Source organism: Netta rufina (genome assembly GCF_964035555.1).
Source record: "Netta rufina genome assembly, chromosome: 8".
Lineage (NCBI taxonomy): Eukaryota > Metazoa > Chordata > Aves > Anseriformes > Anatidae > Netta > Netta rufina.
This window is the reverse complement of record NC_140131.1, coordinates 14,589,426-14,607,423: the sequence shown is the minus strand read 5'-3', so window position 1 is coordinate 14,607,423 and position 17,998 is coordinate 14,589,426. Positions and strand designations below refer to the sequence as shown.

Genomic DNA, 17,998 nt, shown 5'->3' with positions numbered 1-17,998 from the left:
TCCCACATCACATGAAGCTGTTGTAGACCTACACTAATTGCAAAACCAGTTTGCAATTTCAGATTCATAGAAGCCATTACATTATTCAGCACCTTATTGCTGAATAACGGTGCTGCAGCCCAGCAGTGCAGGACCTTGTAACCCATCATCCACACAGCTGAGTGCCGGTGCTGGGACGTGGGGACATGCACTGTGCCCTTAGTCCTCGATTTCATGGGATGTCTCCTTTCCATCACACAGCTTTTCATATGGACCAAATGTGACTCTAGGTTCCAATTTTAAAAGCCTGCCCAGTACAAAGCAGTCTTCCAGCAGTCAGTGAGGATACACCTCTGTTCATCACAATACCATCTCCTATTAGGAAATACCAAGCTCTTTCAGATCAGTATGGCATGATTTTAGCCACGTAATGCTTTGTCTCTCACCACATTGCCCATTTTTCAATGAGAAATCCTGACTAAAAATCCAAGCTTCCTATTAATTAATTTATGGATCAGTTAATAATAAAATGTTTGAATACAGGTAATTTGCATTAAAAACTTTATCTTAATGATAGATCTGGCGCAGTTAAGTCACACTTTTCCCAGTGAAAGGCTAGATTATCATATGCTTAACAATTAGAATTTAAATATACAATAAAGCTATCACTGTTACCTGCTGTAAGACAAACAAAGAATTTCAAACTGCCTAATATCATATTAATCAAAACTAACCTTAATTACTATTACAGCGTACCTGCTGATTTATCTGAGTACATACACCCTTAATTATGTCACTTCACACGAGGGAAGAGCAAATGGATTCCAGATAGAGGCAAAATAGCAATCTTTTTTTGTCTTTAAAGTCACCTTCTTTGTGCCAGAAACGCAGCTTCCTTTGTTTTAATTCCTTGAATCATGTTGCGACTGTGGAAGTCTGAGGGTTTATAGACCAGCAGTAACAGCAAGTGCAGTAGGTTATCAAGTACGCACTTGCTGCAAGCATCTTAAATTGAATGAAATAAACTAGAGTTCACCATGTCTTCTCTTCACACATTCCAGTATTTTAACAAAGGGATAAACAAGAGGCAGACATAACAAAACTAACCTTTACATACCACCCAGATGAGACATGCCTTCATCTACTATGTGGAAGGCAGATTTCTAGGCTTCTCATTTTAACATCACAGGTAAGCTGTCTTACTATTTCACTTAGTCCATCAAACAGACACTACCTGTCAAGAAACCATCAGGGCAAGGTAGAAGAGTAATTCTCTGCCATTTGTAAGGAGCAAACTTAGCTCAAAACACTCATCAGGCTTTCGCTAGTAGAAAACAGCCATGTCATGGAAAATACTTTTGTTTTCTCATAGTCTAGAGACCCATTTATCTCTAATACGTAGAGCATATTTACATAACTCTTCTGAAAGACTTTCTGAAACCCTCAAAGCTATGGCTCAAAACTATGAATAGGCCAAAGTACAGAAACTGAAAACAAATTGTCTAGTCTCAAGTTATTAAAAAAAATGTGGCTGTTTTTTGTTTCTATTGTTTGTTTAAACACACACATGCAAAGTGCTTCCAACCCTTCACTACATTTGAAAACAGTACACAACACACAGGGCAAGTCCTCACACCCTAACCCTTACTACGCAAACACTTACACAGAAACACATTAATTAATATACGTGTCCACTAATGTACATGAGAACTCATTATACTATAAGCTACCAAGCTGTCTATGATTGTAGATGAACCCCTCTTATCAAAGAACAGCTGAAAACAGTTTAATGAATGAACAAGTGAACGAATGAAACAAAAAACTTCGGTACACTTGTTTGAACATCAAATTGGCAAAAGACAACTGAAGTTAAATACAAAATTAAGTTAAAAAAAATATTGTTTTAAAGATTTATACGTGTGGAGATGGAAAGAAGCAATGTTTTACTCTATCTTCTCAACCCTTTTAGCTCTAAATGCTTGAGTAAACCAAGCCCAACTGCTAGGTGCTAACACCTCTCACTAAAAACTGAGCTGTGAGACAAAGTAATTTGTTACATGAACACAGGCAGACGGCAAAGAGGTGGTTTGGAGTAATCATTTTAGCAAGAAGTTAGCAGGGTGAGGTCTTAGGAGACTGTTGAGTTAATCTAAGAGCTCAGCACTGAGAAGAGAGCCCTTCTTCCTTGCCACCTCACCATTTCATTGCCAGAAGCACTTTCACTGCTTCCTTTGAATCTGTCTGTTGCCATCTGACACCTCAGCAAAGTGATTTGGCTTGCAAAATAATTGTAGATAACATAAAAGAATAAAAGCCAGTTTTTTGCCTATGTAAAGCAGCTTAACAATGGATTGGAAAAACATTGGAATTGTGACATGTGAAGAGACTAGGAATAAAAACATGCTTCTCCACAACACAAGCCACCAGATGGGCTCAGCTGTTTTGTGAAACCTTACCCTTTAGTGGACGTTGCTCTGCTGTGACGCTGAAGGAACAGCTAACAGGATGCCAAACGGCAGGCTCAATAAAGCAGCATAGATTGCCATCCACTTGTGCTGACCCCTAACACAACAGGCAGAGCTACCTCAGCGTCTTCCTTTTAGTTCCCCGTAGGGCAACACACACGAACACACCCTGAGAGCGCTTTGTCCCGATTCTCCAGCTGCACAGACCACTAGCCCCACTTTTATCTTCTATTTCCTATCTGTCTGTATTCACCTTACTATCCAGAACTGATCTTGTATGCTTTGGAGAATAAATTCTGTTTGGTGTTTTTACCAAGCGGGATCGTAATTCACAGCCAGCCCGCCTGACCCCTAGGATAACACAAATAAATAATGCTACACACAGGAATGAAAGTAATCCTCTCCCAACGTACCAGGAAAAAAATGGAGGAGGGCAAACATTTCTTCAGTTTGCAGTTCCTAAAACAACACATTTCTCACTTCACTTACCTCCACCAAGCTCCACCGCTACTCTGCCCTGTCCCCCAATCCCCAGGAAACATTTCTACATCAGAAGATAAAACCCACATGGGGCCAAGGGGACGTGCAGGTTAGCTCAGCCCCAGCATCACGGCTCCCCTTGCAGCACCTGCAGGCTCTCACCTCAATGCTGGTGCCAGTACCTGCACTGGTGCCACCACCATCCTAGCTCCAGGCACTGGGATCAGGCAGCTGCTCCAGGTTAACCTAAGTCCCTCCCGCTTTCCCTTTTTTTGCAGGGTTATTTTTAACCTAGATCAATCTCAGATTCAGTTCACCTTGTTGTCTCATAAATAGTTGTTCCAGCACACTCGAGGACACAGAGGCTGGAAAAAAAGTGGCAGGGGGACAGAAAAGCAGAACTGCAACCTAAAGAAATGCTTATAAAATAACACCTAACACCTGTAACAAAGACGGAGCCTGAGAGCAATGCTGCAGAGCAGTCTCCTTGCCAAGTTCCAGCCCTAAGTTTCACCAGTTTATAAGAAAAATCCCCTGTGACTTGAGGTTTCTAACACTGAAAACTCTACAAGTTTAAATGACCAGAAACACTGATTAAAAAAATACACTGTACGTGTCTCTGATCTGCACCCCACATGCTGTGTAGCATAGACAATACCCTTTATTAAACTAACTACTCTAGTTAAAATTAAAAAAAAAAAAAAAAAAGGCTTCTGGGCAAGCAAGCCCTTCATGATGTCTTCAGTAAGGATGCAGGCAAAACACACAAAATCTGACAGTCATCCAAAGCCCTTTCCACAGCTCTGTCCAAAGGAGAGATGTGTCAATTACGGAAGAACTGAACTAACTGGAAAAGAATCCCAGACAACCTCATACACAGCGGGGGAATACGCCCCTCCACACAGGCAGGGGAGCCCACGAAACTAACTTCCAGTATTGCGTCCTTACAGTTTTTCCACTTATTGCTCTGCCCACATTTCACTCCCTATACCAATGAGGTGGTCTGCAGCAAAGACACAGGCTTCATCACACTAAGGAAAAAGGGAACTCTTCCCCAAAAACGAGAATTCTGACTGTTTTTTGTGGTACTTGATTCCATTATTTCTACGAATGTGGGTATACGGTTAAATGAATGAATCCAAAGAAACCTAGCAGCAAGGGAACGCCAAGTAATTGAAAATATTCTGTCTAAAGGCCTAACTACAACAGCTAAATACATAAACTAATTTATCACTTGGGGGTCCTTCTGACCTTTTGTTGTGCTCCTAGGTGGCAATCATTTACTGAATAATAGTCTTTTTCTTTGCTAGTCCAAGCTGTGAACAAGCATTTTGTTTTTAATTAAAGAAGAATTCTAAAATAATAGCGTGCCTCTTTTGATGGCGTATACCAACAGTCTTACATTGATGATTCCATCAAACACATTTTTATGTATTGGTTCAGCAAGTGATTGTAACTACCTCTGACTTTCAGATGATAGGATCCTACATTGCTGAAATCTAATCAATCAATGGTGAAACAATTCAAGTCCAAAAATATAAGGGAAGAAGCTTTAAAAACATTTGAAATGGATTCTGTGGATAACATCACTACGATATATATATTTTAATTGCCCTGTATACAATAAATACTGATTGTTGATAAATAGCTGATGTTCTAAAATGTGTAAACAAGGCTCCAAAAGCTATCTATTTCAGTATCAGAAAGCACAAACAAAATAAGCAAAAAAAAAGACAAAAAGCTGATGAACAAGAACACTGAAATGAGGGTCCCTGGAAGAGTGACAAGGAATCAGCAAGCTTGGAATAATAATGGACATGGAGCTTTTCACCTCTAGTTCACTGATTTCAATCTAATCAAGGTCAGCAGTGACAGAGCTTTGCCTCAGCCAGTCTTCACGTGAAATGAACTTGTGGTCTCTTAGTTCTCAATGAGTAAATACAGCAGACTGACCCAGCACCAAACACACATGAAAAATAAGAAAAAAAGGAGGGTAAGATCTACTGGCAAAGGAAAATTAAGAAGGCTGAATATTCCTGTCAAACACACTTCAAAAGAACACTACTTTCAGAATAATTATAAGAGTTAAAAAGGGAAGAATCAACTATAATAGGAACTCTGTCAAAATGAAGATACTGTAGAGGGAACACTCTGAGGAGGAGTGAATGAACATAAAACTCACATGCAGAGTCCACATCCATACCACATTCATAGCGCTTAGAGACTTAAAGACCCCAGAAGGTGAAGCTACTAAAGACATGAGATTACCAAAACCCTCGTATACGGGAAGCTGGAGATCTGGCTAGCAGATAAAAAGCAATGTGTACAGAATTATGATTTGAAAATCTTGGATAGTGTAATTTTAAACATGTTTTAAGAGCAGTTTACTGTTACATACTGCTACAGAAAAAAATGCCAAGGACCATCAGAATCCTGCACAGCACAACTCAGAAGTCCAAGCAGTGTAGTTTCAATAGCTATGGAGAGAAGATATACAAGCCTTCCAGTCAGCAAAGAGTGCACTCTAATCACCTGGTCTCTAATCCAGTTTGGCGATTAAAAAGAAAGAAACTGATAATATCTAAGCTAATTATTCTTGAACATCACTACCCCCAAATATTTTCCAAGTGATTGAAAGAGAGATTACTGTTAGCTTCTAAAGAAATTTTTTGTTGCCAGGTATGACACTCCCTTAGATATTTAAAAGGACAAATAAATCGGAGCTGTACATAGCAATTACTTCAAAAGGCTGTATTAACAAGTTATCTGAAGAAAAAAAGATATATATTTTCAATGAACTTTACAATTTGCAGAGCTGACATTCATTTCTGTTTAGAAAACTGCCCTAGTAAACGTAAAACATTTCTGTTTTATATAAAATCAATGACAATCTTTAAACAGATCCACTTAGTAGATTAAGTAAAATACTCTGTGACCTTTTTTTAAGCTCAGAGATGTGTTGTAGCTGTTTCTTTTATTTTGTGTTACTTCAATATATTATTCCAAGATAATGAATGTTAGAGTCAACATTCTCCTACACTAATTGCAACAAGTTAAGGTAAGCTCCTAGTGACTTTTTTTTAAATGCAATTAAAAAAAAAAGTCAACACGTGGTAAACGCATAGGTGGTTAAAGAAAATTTCTCAGCTACTGAGAGCAGCTGAAGAAAAAAACAACAGAACAGATCAATGAAAGGCAAAATTAGGATCAGGGATCAAACTTAGAGAAACTTTTAAGATGACTGACAAATGTGTCTCTTAGATTACTTTTATTATTCTAAAAAACTCTCAAAATCTGTAGGCTGTTTTGCCCTGTAGATACCCAGGGAACCCGACAAACCCATTTAAAGCAGGTACAGAGTCAGAGCCTTAGGCTTCTCTTTAGTAAAGGATCACTTTAATTTTGGTCCTTAAAATCTACTGCACATTAAGAGAGCCTGGAACAGAAAGGCATAGGAAAAAAAACAGAAAAGCCTATACTGAAACATTCCACCTTCTGTATACGCATATATACATCTTGCCCTCTGACCTATGTAAGCCTGAGTTGATTTTTGGTAGCTGAGCTTAAGAAACTTAACCAGCATTCAGATTTCATTCACTTTCAACTTCTGCCTAGAAATCCTATGAAATGTTTGCCTCATCCTACTATTGGCATTCACATACAACTATTTTTATTCCTCTAGGCAGCCCAAGTGAAGTAACAAGAACTGAAGAAGTTCAAAAATACGTGGAAAGCTGAAACAAATAAGAGGAGCGTAAAGGCCACAGTTAGGTGAACAGCATTCGCCTGTGCTGACCACAGATAGGGAAGGGCTCTCAAATTACACTTGATGAACTAGCAAGTGTAGTTATCAGAGGAAGCCAAGTTACCCTTCATTGTTCTCTCGGGGACCTTAGCATGCCCTTGATCCACACAATGCCATAAGCTGTAGGCATGGATCAAGGGCATAACATCACTTTCACTAGGCATACCCGGGTATTTTTCTGTCACCGCTTCAAACTACTTCATTCTAAGTGCCCTGAAGTTTGGGATACATGCAATTAAGGACACATACCAGGAAAAAACAGCAGGAAAACTGTCTTGGCAGTGTGAATATGTATTAGAAACATTAAAGCTTTATCACACTTCATGTTTCTCTAGTTTTCAGATACAACGCATTCTATGAATAGATTACATATCAGCTTCCACTGCCAGTAAAATAAATTATCAGAAGCAATGTTTAGTATGTGTATAGTACTCATCTACTATTGATCCTCATAGTAAATGAATCCTCATCTTTCCCAGCAGCATGTCAATGATGATCAATTTCTTCTCTCTGTTACAAAGTTGTATCATTACAGAGCCCCTGGCTGCTAAATATACTGAGTAATTGAACATCTGAACTTGATGTCTCTAGCAGCATTTCATTTTCACATGCGAACTCTTCAGCAAAGGGAGAGAGAGGAGTTTTGAGCCAAACTATTTCTGCAACTTAAAATCACTGCATTTAGTAATACAGGAAAAATAATTAAAAAGGAAGTAAACGCTCTCTGTGGTGTAGCATTATTTAACTGCAAATAGCGATACAGCCACTGCTAGGTGCAAAATACAGTGTTTTGCTGTCTGAAGTACTTTGAGCAATCCAACCCACCCCCATTTTCATAGGCTAAAACGCTTCCCGTGAAAAATAACTGTCCTCAGCCAAACAATACAAACACCAATGGTCACACACACAGAACGTGTGTGTTGTGAAACCCGTAATAACCAGACGGCACGTGAGAACCAGAAGGAGAAGCCGCACAGCGGGACTGGATCGGCCAAGCCGAGTCCCTCGTCCTGCATCAGGATGTGGGGTGCGGGTGGAGGGCACGCGCTGTGTGGGCAGCTGCTGCCCCGTGTACGGTGGGTTACCCGCTCCTACCCCAGCCCTGGGTGGTGGGTATGAAAAGTAAACAGAGTGCAGAAAGACACCAAGGCGTAACTGGGAGGTTTAAGCTCCTGTCCGTGCTCAGACCGCCCGTGGCATTTCCCATAACAAAGGGCATTGTTGTGGAGAGCGCTGCGCTTGCACAACGGGCTGCTCTCTGCGCCTTGCCTCTTCTCCCATCCACAACAAACAGACCCAAAGTTTCCAACTGGAAAGCGTGCCAGGAAGTTAACTTTCTGCAAATAACGCCCGCCGCTCTTTCCCCCACCGACCGGATCGCCTCTGCACCACTTAGACACCGTGCCAGGGCGGCGAGGGGAACCGAGCGGGAAGCCCACTGAGGGCAGCGAGTGCCCACCCGTGCCTTTGTCTGCCATTTTACGGCGGCTCGGGAGAAGAGAGGGCCACGGGCGGGCGGTGAGGAGAGAAGAGGAGAGGAGCGGAGCACGCAGGGCACGGCCGCAGCCCCGGGCCGACCCCCCCGGCGGATGAACGGGGCCGCGGCGCTGCCTCCCGGCGGCGGGCTGCCACCTGCCCGCGGCTCCCCCGCCGGTGCCAGCCACCTGCCGCGGGACAGCCGGGCGGCACGGCTCGGCACGGCTCGGCACGGCTCGGCTCCCGGGGCGGGGCGGGGCGGGGGCCGGGCCGGGGGCTCGCTGGGCGCCTCCGCCGCTAGGCCGCGGGGCCTGCGGGCGGCGCGGGGCGGGCGGGCCGGGCCCGGCCCCTCCTCGGGGCGGCGGGGCCGGGCGGCGGCAGCGGCCCCCCCTCACTCACCGCTCTCGATCTCGTTGCCCTTCTTGGCGGTGGCTGCGTTCCCCATGGCCGAGCCGGGGCGGCGACGGCGGAGGAGGGAGAGGGAGGGAAGGGGAGGGGGGAAGCGGGACGGATGCCGGGCGGGCGGCGGCGAGGCGGCGGCGGGCGGGCCCGGGGCTCGTGTGGCGGCGCGGCCTGCGGCTGGCTCCCGGCGGCCCCGGCCCCGCGCTGGCTCCCTGTGGCTCCGGCCGCCGCGGAGGAGGAGACGAGCGCTCTGCCCCCCTCCCCCACGCCGACACCCGGCGGAAATGACGACCGGGGCGGCGCCTCCGCCCTGCTGCGCCGCGCGGCGGGCGGCCGGGGGCGCGCGGCACGCGGGGACACGGCGCCGGCAGCACCGGGGCCAGGACCGGCGCTGCCCTCCCCACCCCCCCATCCCGCCCCGACCGCCCGGCGGCCCGAGGGAGCGGCACCGGGCACCGCAGGGCACCGCGGGCGGCCGCCTGCCCCCGGCCCCACTCGGCCCCGCCTCGCCCAAGGTGACCCCGCGGCCGCCCCCGGTGCGGTTACGGGGCTCGGCGTCGCACCCCCGGCAGCGTTGCGAAAGGGAGCGGGCTGCCGGGGAGGAGTTGTTGTTTTTTTGGCTTCTCCCTTTTGCCGCCGCTCGTGGCAGAAATAGCTCCGGCTACGCTTTTTCGAATGGTATTGTGACTTTCGAGTCGGTGATAGCTCTCTAAATAGATGTATTGGAGCGTTTCTGCGGTGGAAGGAAATGCTTATCAAAAGGAAGGCTCTAGCTTGTTGTGCCTTGCAGTGGTGAGAGCAGAGAGCCGATGTGGTAATCCTGTGGCTCACAAGCCGCGTGTATTTACTAGGACAATTCAGGCGATACCGAGCCCCTTCTGGCAGCGTTCCTGCCCCAGGGCTACAGGCTGCCCCCACTGTGCTGGCGGCAGCAGTCCCAGCTACCATCTTTCTATCAACATTCCCTCTTGACACCCTGGGCCACCTCCCTGCACCCCACACCTCCTCTCTCAGCCTAACACTGAATGACCTTACCCTTTGCAGGACAGTGCTTGACATGCACACACCAGTGTGCAATCAAACCAAACCAGGTACCTCTGGAAACTAATGTCAGGCGTCCTGAGGCTGTACAGTACATTTATGTACACTACATAAACACCAGACAGATCGAGCCAGCATGGAGCTCTGCCTTGACAGGTACAAGCTGCCTGGACTACCTGGTTGCAAGGTTCTGGGAACACTTATCTGAATTATCCTGATGTTTTGTACATTGAAGACCCACCAATGAACCCTTCAGTTAAGGGATTTTCTCCTACATTTTCACCTTTTCATTTTCATTATCCTGATCTGTGTGATGCTGCTTGCTTCACGTGAGTATCTGTGTTTTTATGATTAAAGAAGCAGTCTCTGAGGAAGCCGGGTCTTTATTGGTTTGAAGAACAGAAACAAGACAAACACAGTGAGGAAATAACCTGCAAACCATTGGGGGCAGTGATGTCACTACTGTTGAGGAGGACTGTCACATTTTGCCACAGCTGGAATCTCTTAATTCTTTAGGCACCTCACCTAGAGGTTCAGGGAGGTCCTGGTAATTCATTCTGGCAGGGAAGAGCAAGTAGATTGCAATGGCCAGATCTGCACGACCAAAAGTTAGGTTTGGGAAAAGAAAAAGGTACTTTTGCAATCAACCATCATGATCACTCAGACAATGACAAAAAATCCAAACCAAAACAAAACATGAGGCACTGTTAACATTTAGATAGATGAGTGTCCGATGATATTGTCACAGATAAAGATGTTACCCCGGTTTTAAACATTTTCCCCACTCCAGCCATCATAATTTTCATCACAGACAGATTGAATCTGAGTCAGCTGATTTTCATCCAGGTGCTGACAGGCATTTTGATATCCTTGAGAAGACAGCAGCAGCACTGCTAACAAATGAGATATGCTGCAGCATCTTTAACATATTCTTGGCATTAGAGCTCATCCCTCCACTAGCAAATTATGCTGCATAGGCTCCATATGTGAGGATCCACCAAGGTCCAATAGCCATTATTACCCTCTGGGATTTGCTGGACAAGGATTGGCTGGTCAGAGCACATCTTTCAGCAAAATCCTATATAGGCACACAGAGCACGCATATATACATGCGGCAATGCATTATGCTAGTTCTCATATAAGCACATGCCCGGAATACACATGCAGCACTGATACATTTGCATAAATGTTTACACCCAAGCACTCTCATAATCAAAAACATAACATATAACACATCAACAGTGCTGTGAAACATTAAATGAACCACTTCCACGATCTCAGTATTACGTGTCTAAATGAAGATATACAGACTCAGAGCTGGACATTCTCATTCACTCTGCATACACAACTGATGCTATCTTAATAGGTTAGTATTAATGAATTAATTGCACAACTTATCAATGTTTTGTTGTAGTATATTATACATGAGTATATATAGTTAGCATTCAAAGCATTGACTCTAATTCTAGCCCTTAGCCCTAATTCTCAGTCTGCCTTACTTAACTTCCTTATATAAAATCCTTTGACACCGAAGTGCCTCATGTCACCGCTCACACAGGAGTAATCTCTTCTTTAAGTTTCTTTCAACACAATTGGTTAAACAATGAAATCATGCAAATATGAAAAATGCTCTGTCCATATGTTAGAATTACTCAGTAATGGCACAATCTAAAAATTTCAGATTTCATTTGTTTTGCTGATTTGTGTAAGATTAAAAAAAAAAAAAGCTATGCTGCAAGAAGTTCAGCCCAGCAGTTTTAGAGCTATACACATTTAATGATGTAGTTTCAGTGACTCACAGTGGGTTTTAATCCATTTTTCTACATATTCGTTGGGTACTATTGATTAGGAATATCCTACGAAGACCAATCTTTTTCCCTGATAAAGCCTAAAGCTCTGTAGAAGATGTATAGTTCCCTAATGAAACTTGGAAATTCAACTCTACGTAAACTCAGAACTAAAAATGAGAGGGTCATTTCAGGACAGGGAAGATGAATTTCTGGTAGATAGGAGGCTCTCACATGTGCTTTTAATGGAAATCACTTTTTCATACAGTAATTACTTCTGGAGCCACATTTCATTTTACTCAGTAATCACACCAATTTCTAGATGAGATAGCAGCATTGCTGCAGCAACTACAACAGTTGATTTCAATACGGATTTGAAACAAATCACTACATTTAAAGCATTACACACCTTAACTTGTTTCCCTTGCATGTAAGGTGGGCCTGCATTGCAAGGGATTGGCATATGGAGTCTGATAGCTTTGTACATTCATACTGGTAATTCTTACTCTGAGGATATGGGCTCTGCTCAAGTAACGGATATGCACCTGCCTATGTTGGTATTCTCTTGATGTGGCTTTAGGATTGCAGCAGTACTTGTAAATTGCATGGTTTGAACACTCGTCTTTGACCACTTTTCCCTAAATCCCACATTCCTGCATCTCTGAATGCCACTGCCAGCTTCCTTCTCTACTCCTAAACAGACCGATATATTTGGCATTTAACTCTTTGTTTTCCTTTCATGTTGTTCCAGACTACTGGCACGTTCCCTGCTGCCAGCTAGCCCAGTGTGGGATGTTTTTCTAGCAGGTTGTTGAAGTGTCAAGAAGCATGTGTATCTCTTGGTGAATACAGAAGCTATTTTCCAAATTTTACAGCTCCTGACCCAGAAACAGGAATATTCATTGCTGCAGCATAATTTCAGATGTGCCAAGAAAATATCAACCATGTCATGTAGATACGCTAGGGGAAAGGATGAAAGCTCAAGTACAGCAATTTCCACTGCTCCATGCAGTAGCTGTACAGAGTGATACAGTACATCATTGTGCAGGTAAGACCAAATCCATTGATGCCCAACTCATTGCTACTGAGACCCGTCCTCACAGAGAAGACCAAAAGAAAGGTCTTACACTGTGTTTCTACAATATCTGAAATTACCAGCCCCTGAATCCAAATGAAACCAGAGCAACTTGGTACAACAACTTGCTCTATCAAATGCCCTGAAAAATGCTCATTGATGCACTCTGTGAATCCAGGAGGAATCTGGAGCCTCAGGAAAGCATACTACCCACGTGTGACAGTTGCAATTTTGTAAGACATTTTAGTTCAAAGTGGGAGGCTTTTTAATTAAGAATAACTTGAGGTTCCTTCAGTGTGACTAGGTACACTTAAAGGAAGATGCTCCAAAGGAATTTTACACTTGCAGTCAACACTTTTCCACTTCCATCCTTCCCTTCTTGATGCTAGACATTTCCCAGGATAGCCACTGGTCAGAGAAATTATTTAAACATAGAAGCAAAGGGTTTATATATTTTCTTACTGCTTTTAGCTATACCTATTTCACAACAAACCTCTCAAAAGTCATAAAGTTGCAAGGTGGTGATTTATTTCCTTTTCCCTGGTGTTTTAAATATAGATTAAAAAAGGTAAGTTTGAGCTGTGCTTCTGCCTTCCTTTAGTATCGCCTCTTGACAAGATACCATTTGTCAATTTTACTATGGATAGTAGATATATTCATTCATTGGAGGTACTAGGTGCTGTCTTGTGATCAATGTCCTACTGATTAGACATGTTTTTTTGCAGAGATAAATTACAGACGTCCTTAATGGGTAAGTCCATCTGCTCAGTTTTTGCCCTTTATCTTATATGATCATTTGGGAGAAGAGGCGTAGTCTCTCACTATCAGTCAAACAACACTTCTTTCAGTTGCTTATTACTGTTCTGCAGATTCTTCCATGTTTGTAGAAGACACTGCCTGCACATTTGTGATTCAGAATGAATTACTAATAACTGTTAAGGAAAATTCACTGACTGACTTCTATAACTGACTGTGTTCCTTTTGTGTATCCTGCTGCCATCAGGCTCATTTTAAAATTTTCCTTATCCACATCAAGAGAAGTCCTTCACTTTTCTACACAGGTGTCCAAACATTTTGAATCCATGATAGATTGCCTAGCCAAGAAAAGCAAGATAGTAAAAAAAAAAATCTTGATTTGTTTCACTCTGAACAGTTGATTGTGTACAAAATATAAGAGTAGAGAAGAACACTGAAGAAATTAATCGCATGCCTTGTTCTTGCACTTTAAGTAGTTCAGCAACATATTTGGTTTGTAGTACACGAACTATAGAAAGAACAAAACTTAAATAAAAATGAATGGTATAGTTGTCTAACATAGTTCTAGTCTAGTCACAAAGTTTGAATAACTTTGAGTACACAATGAGTATTTCTATTCAAAATGTGTAGGTGTTTAATAAACTATATACTAAAACATTTTCAGTGCACTTGAATCTTCATTATTTGCATGCTTACTGTAATTTAGAGGTGATCAATATTATACTAATGTTTGTTCTTACTGTATATTGAGACTCTGGATCACTTTTCTTTTGCAGAGCAAAAAAAATAAAACAAAAATAGTAGTGTTATTAAATTTCTCTTTTAGGCCTTTTCTATGGAGATCTCCAAGTTAATTACACTTGTTAATTTAAAGTACACTAAGCTACATTGAATGCCTCTGTACATATTTTTATTCAGAATTAAAAATGACCTTAATTCAATTTAGTTTAACTTACTTTAGAAGTGAAATAGGCTACCTTAAATGAAGGTCACTTTAATCCTAACTAAAAGAGTTCACACAAAGAGTTTGTGAGGCTTGACTACTGCATCCAAAAATATTAATTTAGATTATTTCACAGTATTACCACACAGAGAATCCCCCATTCTAGTTTACAAGCTTATTTTTCACTTTCTAAGAGGTATTCTGATAATTTTGTTTAGATGACAGAAGGGAAAATACATTAGAATCATGCCCAAATGGAGTGGATGTCAAGAAAAAAATAGTATTGCTAAATACTAGAGCACAAGAAAACTATTTATTTATTTATTTATTTAGAATATATCTCTTACCTGCTTTTCCTTTTCTTCTTGATGTCCTGTCATCACACAGTGATGTCATGCTGTGTCATCTCTTGGTATGAAGACTTATAACAAAAAACACCAGTTTTTGAGCTTGTTATCAGCACTTGATTTCTTTTAACTGCTAGAATGAGTTAGAAGGAAAAAATTCTGGTCAGAACTCTAGTACAGATATCTTTGTGTATTGTATACCAAAGACATTGACTTCAGTCTGATCATAGTTATACGATGTAAGAAGAGTCTTCTAAAAGAGAGCTTCTTTTACTTAGCATTACAGAAGCAGACTTAAAAATTATTTGTATTCATCTCACAAACAGTGTCACCTAATTAACAAAAAAATACATAAGCATGGCTTTTAAGATATGCTTTCACCTTCAGAGCTTACATAGCTAAGTAGAAATTTGAATAGAGTCAGTGCAGACTGTAGCATTAATAGAACATAAAGCAAAATATATTCAAAGTATACTTTACTGAAATGCTCCTGATAAGTAGAAAGCTCAAAATAAATTCTTCTGTAATCCAGTGTGTTCAGTGATTACTCTGGAGCCAAGGTGCTCTAAAGAGATCCTCTTTATTTCACGATACAGTTTCAAATGCTTCTGTTTGACAGAGCATATATGTCTGCAGAACTTCTAAGACTAGAAAAATTAGGCCTCTTTCAAAATACTAAACAATTCCTAGCATCACATATACCTTTCCCAACAAGTTTAATAACAACTCTTAAACAATTTGAATATCACACAGAATTCCTTATGCTTATAAACAAAGTATTATCAATATCATTAACGTTTAGCTGACCTTAGAGATATTCATATCATGGCTTATATCTGCTTGAAATATCAGTGATACTTCTGCTGGAGGCAGAAAATTCACATTTTCATTAAGTGCTAGGTCCCAAAATTTGATCTTTCAAACCTTTTTTTTTTTTTTGCTTCCAACCAAGTGATTATTTTTTTTCCAAGCAAAAAATGAGTCTTTGTCCTTTCTTTCCTCTCTTTTGGTATTTAGAAAGTGTTTATGTTTTCTGTTTGCCTTTTTTTTTTTTTTCCAAAGATGCGATATATAAGATACAAAAACACCAACTTTGCTGCTCAGCAAATGCTAGTCCGACTTCAAAGTTTCACTAGCATTTGTGTTGATTTGCATCATATATTCTTACTGGATCGTATTCACTCCTTGCTGACAGCAGCTTCCAGTATCCCATTCACTTTAAATAGAGATGGGATCACTCAGCTTTATTTATATTTTTGTAGCTATTCACATCCCAGTTCTTTTCAAATGTTACTGTTACCAGCTCTCTAGGTGTGTGGGTTTTGTTACTATTTCTCCATGAGATTGTTGGAAGTAACAACTGGCTTCTTTTGTATATACTCTGCAAATCTTGTTACTGCTTTAGTATCATAACATCATTGCAAACAACCCAATAAACTAGGAATAATAACAATTAGTAGTGACATAACTAAATCCAAGCTTCACTGTATTCTACTCAAGTGCCTGTCCTGTAACTTGTGTCCCACAGTCATATATCACTACTGGGTAAAGAAGTATAGCTAAGAAGCTTTTTTAATGCAGAATCAGCTCTTCAGCTGTAATATATTTAGTAGTGCTCTCTCAGAATAGAAAACCTGTGTAGGATAGTTCTCCTGGTTTATTATTTCTACCTAGAAGCAGATTTTTAAACAGAATCAATACATTTTCTGGGGAAACACAAACCCTGAATTTTACCTGTTTATCCTTCTCCAAGCAGTTGATTTTCTCAGAGGGTTATAACACAGGTCCTAGAAATAATGGGATATGTATTACATTCAATTAGATGTGCATAACTACTATTTGCTCTCATGGTTACATAATACTGTTGTTTCTTTTGGACACACCATCTTCTGCAAACGTCCGTTGTTCATATGAGAATGATCATCTCAGCCAGAGGTGTTAACAACATGCAGTTTGCTCATGGTTTACCATCCTGGTGCTTGAAGAGTCTGTCAAATTAATACACGCTTTTGCTTAACTTTCAGCTTCTCCTATTTGCTTAATTTGCGTTGTTATTCCTTGTTTATGATTTCAAGCTCTGCATACTTTTTAAAATCTACCATCTTTGTCTTACAATATTTTGAGCCCTTGGTCACATCTAAGGTGCAGTCCAATGCTTTATTCAAGTACCATTTCCTTGGCACATTCTAAATTGCCTCATCTGGGGGTCTACTTCTCCCAGCAATCTACTACTGTACTATTCCCTCTCCATTTTATTGCAAACCAGGAGCTAATTAGCTTTATAGAACTGGAAGGTTTTCTTAAATATAAAAATCTTCAGTAGTTCTTACCCTAAAACAGGCTAATGCCATGCTTATTATAATACCTGTAACAGACAAAAATATACTGAGCTAAAATTTGTCACCCCAAATGTATAAACTACAAAATACTTTCAAACCTTCAGGTTCAAATATGTAACTTTCATATGCTTTCATTATTATTATTATTATTATTTAGAATATAATACTCCTCGTTTTTGTAACAGCTCTGTGACTATCCTGTTTTGCCTGGATTGCTGAAAACTGCTAAATATGCCAAATGCATCAGCACTTGCTATTTTCAGAAGGAAAACCTTCTGGTTGACTTGCTTTTAAATAACACCTAGTGCTTCCAGATGTACATTGGAGTGTTCTTTTATTCTTTTCCAGTAGTTTCTGGTATTTCCAGAATTTGAGTCTTTAAATGCTCTGATTTCTTCAATGTCTTTCATTTCTTGTTACTGCCAGTGCCATAAATGAGGAGTTATTCTAGGTTCAGATGATTACAGACATTCGTTGATCATGTGTGTCCACAGTCCCTTTTCCTCGCACTTACAAGACAGAAATCTAAAACTCTAAAGGAACATTTACACCAGTAACCTTTCATCATGAAAAATTATAAAGAAAATTATAGTATTGCATTTATAGGTGTGAATCGATTGAAAAGACTCATGCAATAAACAAACAGTAAAAGACACTTTCCATCTTAAAAAAAAACAAAAACACTACCACCACCACCAACAAAAAACACAAACAACAAAAACAAGCCAAGGAACAAACTTAGAAATTATTGAAGATCTATTTTTGGTTTGTATTTCTCCTTCTAGCTTTGTCAGACAAGTATCTATAGTGTTAGCCAAGAAGAACGTATTAATCCTCAACAACATAAAGTGGCTATTCCAAGTGGCTGTAATGCAAATACTGATGTAAAAGCTTTTCCTTCCCAACTCTAGAACCTAAGATGTCATTGGCAAAATGTGGTTTGATATCAAATGTTCTGTACTTTCGATAGTTGCATGACCAATCCTGCAAGAGAATGTTTTCAAGCACGTTCTTTTAATCTCAGAGATCTTTGACTTCTACTCACATTTAATGCAAGACAGATTTACAGATTTTCTTCAAACTCAATTTAACATCTAAAATGT

General features: G+C 41.0%; 1 protein-coding gene across 1 annotated transcript in view; it reads right to left on the bottom strand.

Moving 5' to 3' along the window:
• The window catches only part of PRKACB (protein kinase cAMP-activated catalytic subunit beta), a gene marked incomplete at its 5' end in the record, with an annotated part of 69,180 nt that extends 60,306 nt beyond the window's left edge, over window positions 1-8,874 (bottom strand). The window contains one exon of the mRNA XM_084291385.1: window positions 8,605-8,874. Coding sequence (XP_084147511.1) covers window positions 8,605-8,650 — 46 coding nt within the window. The remainder of the gene's footprint in view (window positions 1-8,604) is intronic.
• Between the last annotated feature and the right edge of the window lie 9,124 nt (window positions 8,875-17,998).